This window comes from Ictidomys tridecemlineatus, chromosome 6 (genome assembly GCF_052094955.1).
Source record: "Ictidomys tridecemlineatus isolate mIctTri1 chromosome 6, mIctTri1.hap1, whole genome shotgun sequence".
Classification (NCBI taxonomy): domain Eukaryota; kingdom Metazoa; phylum Chordata; class Mammalia; order Rodentia; family Sciuridae; genus Ictidomys; species Ictidomys tridecemlineatus.
In genome coordinates this window covers 82,718,447-82,733,740 of record NC_135482.1, presented here as the reverse complement: position 1 = coordinate 82,733,740, position 15,294 = coordinate 82,718,447, and the positions used below count along the sequence as shown (strand labels likewise).

The window sequence follows — 15,294 nt, the reverse complement described above, 5'->3', positions numbered from 1 at the left end:
GTGCTGGACCTGAGATGGTCTGTTGACTAAAACCGCCTCAGGTAAGCATACACACTCACTTTCAATCAGGACAATTAAGGATTTCAACATTTCATATGGCTTTGCCATGGTGACATAAGCAAATAATGCAAAAAAAAAAAAAAGGCAAATTCTTAGGCTCCTAAACTCATCTGTCTGACCAAGGACAATGTAGCAAAGAAGATATTAAGACATGCACTGTACTCATTTACAAAGGTATCAACCTTCATTGATGCAAAAAAATCCTTCTCTGTATTAACTTTGTTTCTAATAAAAACAAAACATATTCAGCATCCTCAAAACCATGAAAGGCATAAATGAGACCAATTGGACTTTCCTCAACAAATGTAAGAACAATGAAGCTCATTGAGGATAAAAAAAAAATTGAGTTGTGGATACACAAGATGATAATGTGTGCATCTGATTTTTTCATGCATCAAGGAACTTTTTTCTCATTTTTCTTTGCTGATATAAAAGTTTTCTTCCATTTCAGAAAAGCATTGCTGACTTTATTGATTATCTCTCCAAATCTCTCTCCCAAACTACTTGTTAGCTTTATTTGAGTTTAATTACTTATAACCACAGGCTTATTCTCAGCTTTCACACAAAACAGATCAAATACCTGCAGCTCCCGGTTGTGATTCTCACACAGTAACTGAAGAAATCTCAGGATTGGCTGCATGATGGCAATTGCGGGACTCATTGTTACTTCCTCTGCAGATTTTTCCTCCACGTTTCCCACTTCTGAGCCTGTGCACATAATGTCTATTTCTGGATCCATTTCTCTTCTGTATACACAATATGCTTTAGATGTTGCCGAAGAAGCTTCTGTTAACTGCCCTTTCATACCCTCTTTTAAATGTAGTGATGAATCTCTTACTGAAAATAAAGTAGTATTCTTATATTTCTGAACTAATTTTCTTTCTAATTAAAATAAAAGAAAGACAACCAGAGGCCCCAATTCTCTAACAATTGTATTAAAAAATCATCTGACAAGAGATGCAACAATTATCTCATAAGGGATTTGAGGTGAAAAATAAAAAATTAACATTTGCAGTGGAACATCAGAAAAGATTTCAATCCTTAGCCAATTTTAGAATTTTCTGATATCTATATCAGAAAGACAGACACACACAGACAGACACACACACAATCTATGAACTTATTACATACAAGAAGGTTGGGAAAATATGACAAACTTCAAAATGTTAACATCTTTATGACTTGTAATTAATATTGTGATAATTTTTTTTATTTTAAATACCAAGATTCTTTTGTTAGATAGAGTTTAATGCTACCAGTTTTGTTCCAAATCTTAAATTTTCATGGTGACTCTAAAGGTTTCAGGCAGTTGTTGTGTACCACACATGCCACAGTAAAATCAAAGAGTTCTCATGTCACCGATTGCTTCACACTGATTAAACCTCATCTAAGTTTGCTCCTGCAAGGCCCATGACCAAAACTCTTTATGGATGGAAGTTCACGTTCAGAGCCACAGAGGCGATTATTAGGCCAAGATAAAGGAGACTATAAGGACAAGAGATGTTTAAATGCTACATCACCGTCTCTTCTCTCACCCTCTTCTCCCCAAGAGCCAAAGAGTTCTTTACCTCTCACTCGTGGGCCGGATGTCATCAACTCACTGTCCTCATCCCTCTTTTTGCTCCCTAGATCAATGGTGTTCACTGTCACTGTTGATCTTATCTCTTTCTGAGCCGCCTTCATTCGATCATAAAGAACTTTGAAGAATTTTTCTGACTTTTTTTGTTCATGCAACTGCTTGTAGAAGGAACTCTGCAAGAAAACATATTTTAAGATATCAATACCCAAGAGGAGAAGAATAGTTGTTTTCATGCAGGAAGTGAACATAAGCATTACAGATAAAAGCACATATTTAAAATGCTACCCATTATTACTTCATAAATTGACAGCCTTTCAGTCTCTTGTACTAGTTAATGAGAACTAATAATAGCTAGTTATTTACTTAGCACTTTCTACTAAAAACATATTTTAATGTGTTATTTCAGTTATTCTTACCGATTATATTTTTTAAATTATAAGGTTATTATAAGATGTTGTATGAAAAGAGTTTTTGATTTTTATTTTTTTATAAAGTCACACCTTGATTTAACACATATTTACTGAATGCCTACTGTGTGCCAGCTCTACCTAGCACTAAAGATAGAACAAAAAAGGAAAAGCAACCACAATCCCTGCACTCATGGGTTTGTAATCTTAAGAAAAAAATCCATAAGTCCAATGTTTATCCTGTTTAAAATATGAGCTTATATTAAGTTATGAAGAGTTATTTTTCTCTTTATCTAAATTACAGTACATTTAATTTAGAATGGTTACCATGACAACCTCTCTCATAGGAACCTACTGATAAATAGGCACTAAGTTTTTTCAGTACTCATTAGTTACATTGCTTCACATGGGGTCTAGGACAAATCCAACTTAAAATAAAACCTGCTCTATAGTGAATAATGATGTAGAAAGGATTCAACATCAAAAATATGATAAAATTATCTTAGTAAGATGCGGAAATATTGAGCCTTAGAAATACGTACTCTAATCATTGTCTGATCAATGTCTTATGAAAGTATTCAGAAAAAGGGGTAAGAGATAGGAAAGGTGATATACTCCAGAGAAGGTAGAATTTGAAATGGGTGGAGAAATTATAAACTATTAATAATAAATCTATGAGATAGTCACAACATAAATAAGAGAAATATAGCAAAAATTTAATGAAGATAATAATCATGTGACTATAATGATAAAAAAAAGAGATTTTTGTAAGCTTAACAAGAGGTAGTGTAAAGAAAATATATATATAAACAATGATTTCTAGATGAAGGAGAACTGTCCATAGTCCAAAATAAGAAAATCTAAACAGGCCATTTTGGGGAATTTGACTGTTTCAGATATGCTCTCCTAAAGGAGTGCCTGGAACCATGACCTGCAGGTCTTGGGACATGTGAGACTCCAACGGCATCGGGTTTTGCAATTTTCTATGTGGCAATGCACATATGCACAGTGAATTTAGAAGCATGAGATGCCTACTCCACCCACACAAGAGGAAGCTCCCAAGTGGAGGGCAAGCAACCCCCAAGGCAGCAGGCCAAAAGTCACAGTAACCATAGCAACTGCAGCCCAACAGCCAAGCTGGTTCTGTTGGTTCAAAGGATAAACAAAGTGTTCACAGATCTCTGTGGTTCCACAAATTAAGCTGAAGCTTAAGCCCTAAAATTTTGAGACAATATGGTTAGAAGGTGGAAGGAGGTCCCAATATATTAGTAAAGAAGATATGGAAATGTTGTGGCTCTACTGAAACAGGGTTTTACAGTTGATGTAGAGCTTTCACTCATATCACATCATGGGCACCTTTAGTCCAACAGTGTGATGCACCAGGTGCTCTTTTGCCATTTTATAGATTAATAAAATGAGATTTAGCAAAGGTAAGTGATTTGCCCAATATTACATAATGAGTAAGTAGTAGAGCAAGGATTTAAATCTAGATATTGACTCCAAACCACTAAATTATAAAATAGCAATATAAACTCAAAACAATAGATCATTTACATAGACAATACCTTTTAAAACCCACTGTTCTACAATCCTGAACAGCATGAGTTTAAGAAAATTTAAAGTATGTTTCATAGACAATTTTATAATCTCAACAGACAGGTAAGGATTTAACAATAAAGATATTGTTTCTGCTTGGGAAAGTATCTTAGGGAGCTGCAGAGTGTATAAGGGGGAAAGCCAGGTCCTTTTTAGGAGCCAAAGGTAATAGATAAACACATTTGTGTGACAGAGGAAGGATTTGGCCCCAAAGAAGAGGAGGCAGACTGAAAATGGAAGGGCTGAGAAGAGAAGTGAAATAATGAACTAGAAACACAAGAGAGGACAAGGGTATGACGCAAGGTGAGTCAGCCAGTGACACTTCCAGGGCTGAGGATATAGAAGGTTATTTCTAGAAAGGAGATGTTTATTGTGGCTAAGATTACAGAATCTGGAGTCAGACTGCATGAGTTCAGATCCTGACTCTACCAAGTAGCTGTGTGAGTTTGGAACTATCTGTTTCTTCTTCTGTAAGAATTCATGTTGCTTTGTGGGTTGTTGGAGAATTAGCCAATAAATACAAACCACCAAGAGTGGTGCCTGGGATTTAGTAGATATTTCTCTTTCCTATTGTTATGATTAGTATTTGAAATTGAAATGTGAGTTCTTCTATCATCCACCAACCAATCTTTAATAAAGTATGTTAAACACATGAATTGATTTATATAGTTAGGAAGGTAGAAATTAAGGAAGGGGGCTCTGATTCATATCTCAATAATAGAAGGAGGGCTGCCAAGATAATCCATGAACTAAAATGCAGGACACTGGTGACTAAGGAAACAGTGAGAATGTAAAACCCCCAGGGGATTGGCAGGAGCCTGGGGAGGGATGCATTTCAGTCTATAATAGTGCAGGGTTCAGGATTCCAGCTAATATCAACTAGACCTCTGAGGCCAGCTGGACACAGATGACATTTAGGTGACACAATGATGTACTTAATTGAAGAACCTGACCAGGGGGAAGCCTAGCAAATGAGATTGCCATAGGTCATCTTATAAGAAACTTGTTACATACAAATGTAATTTAATACTCTTTCATCAACAAATATCCATTAAATAGCTGTAAAAGACTATAGATACAAAGAATAGAACCCGATCTTCTATATTAAGAAGTTGAATTTTATTAGAGAGGGTGCAGTACAAATTAAAAAATTAAAAAAAAAAACAAGGTAGCACAAGCAAAGCAGCAAGTAAGAATTAAAGAACCAGTGCTAGGGAAGTTCAGTTAAGGGAGCAGTTGCCAAATGCCCCAGCCAGACAAGAAACTATGAATGAGGAAGAATTTGACTGGGACCATTTGTAGATACATTCACTCCTGAGCATTTATTTATTGTACTCTTAGATAGAGTCAGATATAATATCAGATATAAAGAAGAACATGTGGTCTCAACTTTTAAGGATTTTTAATTTATTAGACAGAGTCTTAAGCACACAAGAAGTGGCCCAATAAAGTGGCAGTACCGCTAAAGATGTCTGCAGGTCACAGAGGGCCCTTCTGCAACTAGCAATCAATTCCGCCCAAAGGGACATGGAGTCAGAAAAGGCTTCCATGAGAAATCTATGGAGGTGAAGAGAAAGCACGAAAAATAACATATTTGGGGAGCTGAAGAGTTTAGTGTAGCTGGCGTGAAAGAGAAAGAACAGAGGGGGGAAGTGGGAAGTTAGACAAGTTGACAGGATTCAATCATGAAGGCTCTGATGGACTAGAGTAGGGAGTTTGCCTTTGCAGGGCAGGTAATGATCAGAAGCAAGGCAATAACAGGTTTTGGAAAGATATCTTTGGAAGAAATAGGGAGAATGATTTGGAGAAGAGCAAAACTAGAAGCAAGGATACTTCTTGGAAGGCTTCTCCTCACAATTCATTAAAATATAAGAAGGATCTGTAGGAGGGTTGGACAAGCAGGGGTTGAAAATAAAGCATGGATATGAAAGATGTTAAGAGGACAGAATCACAGAGGTTGATCATCCTGGGATATCCAGGAAAGAGTGAGGGTGAGTGAGGGTAAGTTAAGGTGAAGGCTGGCTTTTGAAATTCTTTCTTTCTTTCTTTTTTAAATATTTGTTTTAGTTATAGGTGAACACAAAGCTTTATTTATTTATTTATTTATTTTTTATGTGGTGCTGAGGATTGAACCCAGTGCCTCACACATGCTAAGTGAGTGCTCTACTGCTGAGCCACAACCCCAGCCGCTGGCTTTTGATTTCTGTGTAGACAGCTTAATAGATGCAGTGCTAGTCATCAAAAGAGACAATGCACAGGGAGGAATGGGCATGTAGAGAATAATAGTGGATTCCATTTGGAATGTGTTGAGCCTAAGATATTGTTCAACATCTTGTAAAGATCTCTGGAAGATACTTAGATGCAGCATCTAGGACTTCAGTGAGTGAACTGAGAATCATCAGCATAGAGCAGAAATTAAAGATGTGAACATGAATGAGATTCAGTTGGGGATCAAGTAGAATAAAAGAGGAGGGTCCAAAGAAACTGGGGGAAATGTCAGGATTCAGGAGTTAATCAGAGGAAGAGGAATCTTCACAGAATGCTAAGAAGAAATGGTAGAAGGTGGGAGGAGAAGCTGGAGAAGGGGGTATCCCAAGACCAAGGCATGAAAAAGGTCTCAAGAAGAAAATCGAAAGTCACCAGTGACAAAGTGCCACAGAAATGTCAAGAAAATAAGGACTAAAATATGTTTTGGTTATGAAGGAATCTAGGAAATCTTTATCCACCTTGCCAGGAATTGAAAAAGTGGTATATGCAGTTTCTGACTGGTGTTGGCTTATTCTCCAACAATATGAAGACATCAGTAAGTACAAATATGCACAGAGGATGAAGAATGATCCCGTCTGATAACCCTCAGTGGTCCAGACAGAGGATTCTAGAACATCCTGTTAAGCCTAAGAATCACTTCTAGAGATGTCAAGAAATCCTTCACTCCTATTGTATGTCTACATTTAATGGAGTAGCCTAGATAATTATTCAGAAACTCCCAGCTGAATATCTGGTAGGAGAAGATGAGATAATTTCCAAGAAAATCCACTCAAATCCCTCCATTACCTCCTGCTTCAACCTCCCTCAGAGGAATCTGTGCTGTAGCTTTAGTACCACGGGAACTTTCAACACTTTTCTTTTTTCCCCCACTAAGAAATATCATTGTTTGGAGATGATTTTGTTTTTGTTTTTGTCACTGTGCCATTTGCTATTCATGAGGCCTCTGTTCCTAAAGCTTCACCATTGGATGTGTCCTATAGTGAAGTTCCTGTTGTTCGACATATTCAATGGCTAGCTAAAGCAAAGTATCCAAGATTTGAATCAGATGTGGCTTCTGCTTGCTGTGAAGAGGGACAGTGGGTTTCGGACTCCAATGAGTTGCAGTTGTTACGTTTTTGCTTGTTCACCCAGGCAAATCTAGAAAGATCAGGTTACTGAGCAGCAGCAAGGCCAGAGGGCAGCCTGTGTTTTCTGGGAACACTTCCTAGATCCCAGGCTAGCGAAGCCAGATTGCCTGTGGGCGTGGAGAGGCCTGTGTGCAACTTGGCAGGAGTTTCCAAGGGAAGTGTGTACCTTCTAGAGAAGGTGGTCAGATCCTCTGTGTGCAGGTGAGCAGATCGCTCACTGTAGCAGAATTCCTGGTCTAATGTCAGACTGATGTTTCTTAGGATGTTCTGATTTATGGAATAATTTGTGAAGTTCTGTAGCTTTTACATCAAATTAAATAAATTTATAAGGAAAATGTGAGGCTCTTCCTTTTGTTTGTTGGTTGGTTGCTATGATAAGTAAAGAAGAAATACAAATAACAAATGTAAGGCCCATGATTGATAAACAGGCACCTGTGTTTGTGAATTTCCTCCTTCAAGCAAAGCAATGCCAAGTAAAATGCCTTCTGAAAAAATCCTGTCGTTTTTGGTGTTTACTATAACATCAATGACAAGTTCCGATGCACCCTCTTTATCCAGCAGAGACTGGATATCAGACATTGAAATCCCCGTCTTATCTGAATCTTGTCCAGAAAAGCTTCCTGTGATTAGGAAAAACAAACAAACAAACTTTAACTGCAGACACACTAGCATGCAATGTTTTCAAATCCTTACAACATAAAAAATATTTAACATTGAGCCTTTTTTCCTACATAGTTCAACATAATGGAAACTGAGTTGAAAATTACCAAAGGTGTATAAAAATGGAACTTTTGGATAAAGGTCAGACACCTGTACTTAAGTGTGATTAAATTTTTTTCTTAAGAAAACAGAAAAAAAAATAGCTTTTTTTGTCCTTTATTTACACACTTGATTTACTTATTTTTTCAAAATCACAAGACAAAATCAATTACAATGTTCAAATCTGTTTTTTTCATGAACCCCAAACTGCACAAAGGTTTTTAAGAGTGCTTTTTAAATGAATATATTATATTTGTGCCATTCAAGTGAAATACGAAAGACTGACATAAAAAAAAAATGTCATGAGAATCCTAAAATGAAAAAACAGAGAAGCCTCACCTCCCACTTGTGCAATTTTGGCGTAGTTTCCTGTCAGGTGTCCATTCATACCAACTCCATAATCACCTTTGAAGTATCGATTCAGGAGTATTTTTCTTAATATGCTACCCTAATAAGAAAATAGAAAAAGTGTTAGTTATTGTGTCTTTTTCTAATGAAAGTAGAAAATCTCAGTATATTAAAATGCTACATAAGGTATATTTTATGGAAGATGTGTTGAGATATGGATATCTTAATTATATATCCAATAATATTTTCTGAGGCAAAAAATCATAAATATGTACCAAAATAATAATTTTACTTCTTATAACAAATGAAGAAGGGCAGAAATTTGGAACTGATGAATGGGCTTATGACCTAGACTGTAGAGTTGGTTTCACAGATTTACCCTAACTAAACTCATCAAACTATATATATTAAATATAAATATTTTTATATGCTGGCCATACCTCAATAAAGCAATTTTAAATATAAGTTTTCTAATCCCAGAAATAAAATAAAATAAAATATGGTAGATTGTACCAGAAAAATCACAAATACTATAAAAACTGGAGGTCCCAGTGTTGGTAAGAATATCAATAGTTCCTAAAGATAACACAGAATGACACACACCCCAAGAATTAAAACACAAAGACTTAGTTAGAAAAGCTTATTAAAAGAGTTGGGGGAAAGCTGGGTATACATACATCAGCCACTCAGAAAATTAAGTTTGATAAAACAATGAATTGTATTCAGACTATAAGAAGTTTTACTCAAAAGACAGTGGGCAAAAGACCTTGCATTTCTTTATAAAACATGCAATTCAAAAATTCCTAAGTCTCTAACTTTGTACTGATTATAGAATGTTTTATATGTAATATTTTAAAATATAATTTCTTTCATATGTATAAGAAACACAGCCAGGCACTAACGCACACATCTGAAATCCCAGTGACTCAGGAGGCTAAGGCAGGAGTAGAGCAAGTTGGAGGCCAGTCTCAGCAACTTAGCAAGAAAATAACCAGAGGTGGCGGGTGGGGGGATCGGGCTGGCTGGGATTTAGCTCAGTGGTAACTCCCCAGTACCAAAACAGAAAAAAAAAGAAATACAATAACTCCAAATCTTCTTTAGAGGTTATTATTAATTTAATAGAAAAAATGGTCTTAAAATACTATTTAAAGAATACTTGTTTATCCCCACATCCTCACCAATACTTATTGTTGTTTGTATTCTTAACAGCTGCCATTCTGACTGGAGTGAGGTGAAATCTTAGAGTAGTTTTGATTTGCACTTCTCTAATTGCTAGAGATGCTGAACATTTTTTTCATATATTTGTTGATTTATTGTATATCTTCTTCTGAGAAGTGTCTGTTCATTTATTTGGCCCATTTATTGACTGGGTTATTTGGTTTTTGTTGTTGTTGTTGTTTGGTTGGTTTTTGGTGTTTAGCTTTTTGAGTTCTTTATATACCCTAGAGATTAGTGCTCTATCTGATGTGTGAGGGGTAAAAATTTGCTTCCAAGCTGTAAGCTCTCTATTCACCTTACTGATTGTTTCTTTTGCTGAGAAGAAGCTTTTTAGTTTTAATCCAATCCATTTATTGATTTTTGGTTTTAATTCTTGCACTACAGGTGTCTTATTAAGGAAGTTGGGGCCTAATCCAACATGATGGAGATTTGGGCCTTCTTTTTCTTCCATTAGGCACAAGGTCTCTGGTTTAATTCCTAGGTCCTTGATCCACTTTGAGTTGAGTTTTGTGCATGGTGAGAGATAGAGGTTTAATTTTGTTACATGTGGATTTCCAGTTTTCCCAGCACCATTTTTTGAAGAGGCTGTCTTTTCTCCAATGTACTTTTTGGCGCCTTTGTTTAATACAAGATAACTGTAGTTATGTGGGTTAGTCTTTGTGTTCTCTAATCTGTACCATTGGTCTACAGGTCTATTTTGGTGCCAATACTATGCTGTTTTTGTTACTATTGCTCTGTGGTATAGTTTAAGGTCTGGAATAGTAATGCCACCAGCTTCACTCTTCTTGCTAAGGATTGCTTTGGCTATTCTGGTGGGACTGCACCAACTTGGTACAGCCAATCTGGAAAAGCAGTATGAAGATTCCTTGGAAAACTTGGAATAGAACAACCACTTGACCCAGCTATCCCACTCCTTGGTTTATACCCAAAGGACTTAAAACAGAATACTATAGGGGCAAAGCCATATCAACATTTATAGCAACACAATTCACAATAGCTAAATTGTGGAACCAACCCAGATACCCTTCAGTAGATGAATGGATAGGGAACATTACTCAGCATTAAAAGAGAATAAAATCATGGCATTTACAGGTAAATGGATGGAGTTGAAGAACATAATGCTAAGTAAAGCAAGCCAATCCCCCCAAAACAAAGGCTGAATGTTTTCTTTGATATGAGGATGCTGACTCAAAATGGTGATGGAGGGGATCATAGGAGGAATGGAGGAACTTCAGATAGGGCAAAGGGGAGGGAGGATAAGGGAGGGGGCATGGTGGTAGGAATGATGGTGGAATAAGTTAGACATCATTACCCTAAGTATATGTATGAAGACATGAATCGTATGAAAACACTTTGTGTACAACCAGTGATTTGAAAAATTGTGCTCTATATGTGTAATATGAAATGAATTGGATTCTGCCATCATGTATAACAAATTAGAAAAAATAAATAATTTAATAAAGAAAAAATGCTCATCTATAGATACTGGAATAAAATAATAAAAACTTTCACCAAATATGTACTTTAAATTAGTTATATTTGTAAATAATTCTAGGGAAAAAATCAACTTTTTGACTCCTGTATACTTAATAATAAAATGTTCCTTCATTATATAAAAAAAAACAACCCACACTTGTTTAAACTATTTAAATTAATGTAACTACTAAGGTGTCACTCCTATCCTGCAGGGAAGGCAGCTGATCTAATCTCTACTCTTGATTACAAAATCCAAGCCATTTCCCATTCCTGTACAGCCCTCCCCCAAGCACACCTCAATTTATGTAGTGACACGTGTCTCTTATCACTCTTTCTCTCTTTCATGCTTTGGTTGTCTCTCCTTTTCTGGTTCTCAAGCTTTGCCCTCATTTCTTTTGTTGTGCTTGCCTCTCTGTTTTCCCTTCCCCATCTGCAATTTCATCTGATCCTTGATTGTGCAATCGCTTCTGCAGATCTGAAGGCCAACTGTGTCTCCTCCAGCCTTGACCTTGCTCTCTTAAGCTGCTCAATCTGTTTCCACTTAGATTTTCTCATCTCTGACTGCCATTCTACAGGCACCTCAAAGTCAATTTTCATTCTCTGTTAAACTTGGTTTCCTATAGATTTCTATTTATTTTAAAGAGATAATAATTATTCTAATCATTTAGGCTTCAAAGTTACGGAATCATGTATTTACCCCCCACTTGAACTTGACAATGGTCTGTGTCTTCAGACATTATATTTTAACAAACTGAACTATGTGATCATTTCTTAAAGTTTTCTATGCCTTTTTTGGCTCACATCATTACTAATAGACAGGTCCTATTTTCTTCATTCTACAAATGTTCATTAGGTGCTGATTATTTTAGACATTATTCTACGAGAATAAGATATAACCTTCCTCTCCAAGAGTTTACAATGAGCCCTGTGCTAGGTCTTGAGTAAGCACAGTAGTTGACTCTGAGAAGGTTTCACATGCACACGTGCATTTCTAAGCCATGCTCATGGAACAGACTGACCTGTGCACGGTGAACAACATGTCCTAAATGCTCTGTGCCAGGAATTTTAAAAGACATTCAGTGATGGCAGGTGTTTATCTTTATAGTGACTTTTATTGATTTAATTCTTGGAACACAAACACCTATAATGGCTCTTTATTTCATGTTTTCTTCCTTGAAGACTTTTCCATATGGAGTGTATTAAGTAAAGGAGATTACTAGTCTCACAAGAAGTAGTGAGATATAAGAGCTATTCCCTCACTGAATACGACTCTACTTTTCCTTATAAAACGTAAGAAGGCTATCTGGAGAAGACATGAGAAATGAAAATGGTCAATACCTATGATGTGTGTGTGTGTTTTATGAGAAAGTCCTTTGAGTTGAATTAGTACTATATGGCTGAAGAATAGTCCTTTCAAAAGGGAAAGAAAAATAAAACATTTCTTTGGAATCAAGTGGGCTTTTCCTGTGTATCTCATTATAGCAGAAGGTGATGCCTTTAGACTCATTAACAATGGGGTTGAAGTTATAATTGGGATGAAAAACATGAGCTCATATGAACTGAAGCGCTGGTTTGTACCCAGGGTAGTACAGTTTGCTGACCTAATCTCACCCCCACAGATCCTGCATGATACCATTTGTGCATCCCTAATGAATATAACTGTCAGGTGGGAAGATCCAGCCTCTTTTTTTGAAATTGCACAGGTCAAATCAGAGTTGGTGTCTGGAAGACAACCTAATATGGGTAGAGGCCTGGATCCTTATGATCTACTTTCGTTTTAGTCTTTGTAAGGATCTTACTCACTTCTTTTAATCACACTATTCCAAGAAACAAATATCATTTTATTAAAAAAGAAGAAGAAAAGTAAATCTACTTCTTACCCTTTAAAAATTCTCTGTAACTTGTTAGAAGAATAAACTGTTTAAAATCAATCATGGAGCAGAACTGTCCTGCAATAAACTAAAATAATGCTTATATTTGTCAATATTTTAAAGTTTTCTTCAGGAAAATAAAATCACAAGTATCTATCAGAATGATAAACACCAAAGTCAAATGAGCAACATTCTTCTTATGCAATTCTAGCCTCATCAGATTATTTTCCAACTATTCTGTGTAACACTCAGAATATCATAGAAAGGGGTGGCTTCCGTCTATCTCTGTTCTTAATGCTGCAAACACTGGGGGCTCTTATAAAAGTTACCTCACCACTCTGGCCTTCTTTCCTTCAATCAAATGAAATTATTATATCACCTACTATCATAGGGTTTCTCTGGCATTAAATAGTTAAAATTACATAAAATATTTGGGACAGTTCCCAGCATGTACAAAGTGTTGTGTAAGTTTTATGTATCTGATGCTCTCCATGCTAGTATTAATATTATCCAGATCATAGAAGAGCTTATAACTTCATCCTTTCACATACTTCTTCTCACTTTATACCAAACCTTCCCACAAAAGTAAAATAAAGATCTAACAAAAAAAGTAAAAATAATAAATGATAAATTGCCTATGTTTTCCAATAATAGCCAGTCCTTGGAATTAGATATTTGTTGGTCTAAAGCATGCATATAATAATCAGTCCAAAGCATACATATATTTCACTATATAAGATGAATCTTATGCTAAGTGCAGTGGTGCACGCCTGTAATCCCAGCAGCTCGGAAGGCTGAGGCAGAAATATTGAGAGTTCAAAGTGAGCCTCAGCAAAAGTGAGATGCTAAGCAACTCAGTGAGACCCTGTTTCTAAATAAACTACAAAATAGGCCTGGGGATGTGGCTCAGTGGTCGAGTGCCCCTGAGTACAATCCCCAGTACCACCGAACCCCTTCAAAATGTATCTTACAACTTCAACTAAAGTTGGAAAAAAAAAATTCTACATTGGTTCAAACATAGTTTTCAAGTCAGACAAACTCTGGTGCTAAAACCAAATGAGATGTAGATTGAGCAGGATTCTGATGCATCTTAATCGTTCTCCCTTAAGAATGGAAAACTCCAATAGTGCCACATCACCAGTTCAGCAGAACCGACTTATGTTGTCATTTATCAAGTTCTGATTTGCTGGATGAGAAGCAAGTCTGTGTCACAGTTTGCCTTGGGGCTTCGTGGTGGCCTGTGCTGCTTGTGATGGGTTACTGTGGTGGTTGCTTAGATGTGAGTCATTCCCCCAAAATTACTTTAACTCAAATAAAGTAATTGTAGAACCCTTGTCAGAAATCCTGGTGCCAGCACTGTAAATGATTGTCTCAGACACAATTTGGGAACTTCAGGAAAAAAACTAAAAGCACATTAAGCTATTTTGAAAAGAATTCTACTACAATTGAAGAAGGTCCACTTCTGTACTGGTTGTTCAAATCCAAAATGAATTCCTGACTGGGCCTCCCACGGAAGGTGTCTTTGTTGGGTTAGGCCAACTAGCCAGGAATGTTCTTTACAGTCTTTTCAGTGTCAGAGTCAATCCCAGGCCACAAGACACTGCTTTTAGCCAACGTCTTTATGCGAACACATCCCAGATGTGCTAAATGCACTGTAGCCAAGATAACTAACAACCACCTTCTGAAATTACAACAAAATATCTCCATAAAAAGACATCTTTTGTGGCCAGAGAAGTCATGCTGACAGTCTGTGAATATCTAGGAGAATTGGTTTTTTCCTGGCCACTCCCTGTTGAGTCCGATGTATCAAAACTTAAGCAACTCAGAAGTTACAGCCTTTCATGGATGGAAAGGATAATAAAAAATTATTAATCCTAGAAAGGACTAAAGATTTTCTTTTGCTTTTGAGAAAGCATAATATTGTTTGCCTTAATGGAAGTTAATAGCCTTAGGAATGAAGACTTTAAGGATGTAACATTTGAAGAACCGATTTCACATCTGTTCCCATCCCTTTGGGAAAATACTCTATTTTTTTTTCCATTGTGGACAACATAATCACAACATTATGAAGAAGGGACACCCTAACCATCAGTTTAAAACACTAAAGCCTCAAATGGAAATTCAAAAGAGAATAAAAATTACAAACTAAAGATGTTTAATTTAGGATTTTTCCTTAAAGATTATTGTTTAGCTACTAATCAGCTTGGTCAAGATCTGTGAGGAGGTGATTGTATGTGCCTCTACTCCCCACAGTGTCATTTTAACATTAAATGAGGTAGTTGCATAATTGGTGTTTCCATAATCTTTTGATTTAATGATAGTACATCTGATTAGATATTTTCCCACATTTGAATTCCCAGGGGAGAAAAGGTCCATATCTCATTTTAAAGAAATTAATTGTAATAACTGCAACCTAATGGAATTATATCAGGCCCATCATTATAATCAACTACCTCTTTAGGGAATTGCTTTGAGGACATGTGGTAAATCTCCTATAACGTAGCTTTCTAATGGTTTGGATGTCTTGGTCTCAGTCCGAGTAGTGGGTGCCCATCTCTTTCTCTGTTGCTTTTGACCAGCTATTT

The 15,294-nt window shown here is 36.4% G+C and overlaps 1 protein-coding gene across 3 annotated transcripts in view; it reads right to left on the bottom strand.

The window, feature by feature from the left end:
* The window catches only part of Itpr2 (inositol 1,4,5-trisphosphate receptor type 2), a 471,319-nt gene that overhangs the window by 145,056 nt on the left and 310,969 nt on the right, over positions 1 to 15,294 (bottom strand). For all 3 annotated transcript variants that reach the window (XM_005328880.5, XM_040280879.2, XM_078015042.1), the window contains 4 exons: positions 8,136 to 8,244; positions 7,470 to 7,657; positions 1,629 to 1,812; positions 641 to 897 (listed from right to left, as the gene is read on the bottom strand). In XM_005328880.5, coding sequence (XP_005328937.2) covers positions 641 to 897; positions 1,629 to 1,812; positions 7,470 to 7,657; positions 8,136 to 8,244 — 738 coding nt within the window. The remainder of the gene's footprint in view (positions 1 to 640; positions 898 to 1,628; positions 1,813 to 7,469; positions 7,658 to 8,135; positions 8,245 to 15,294) is intronic.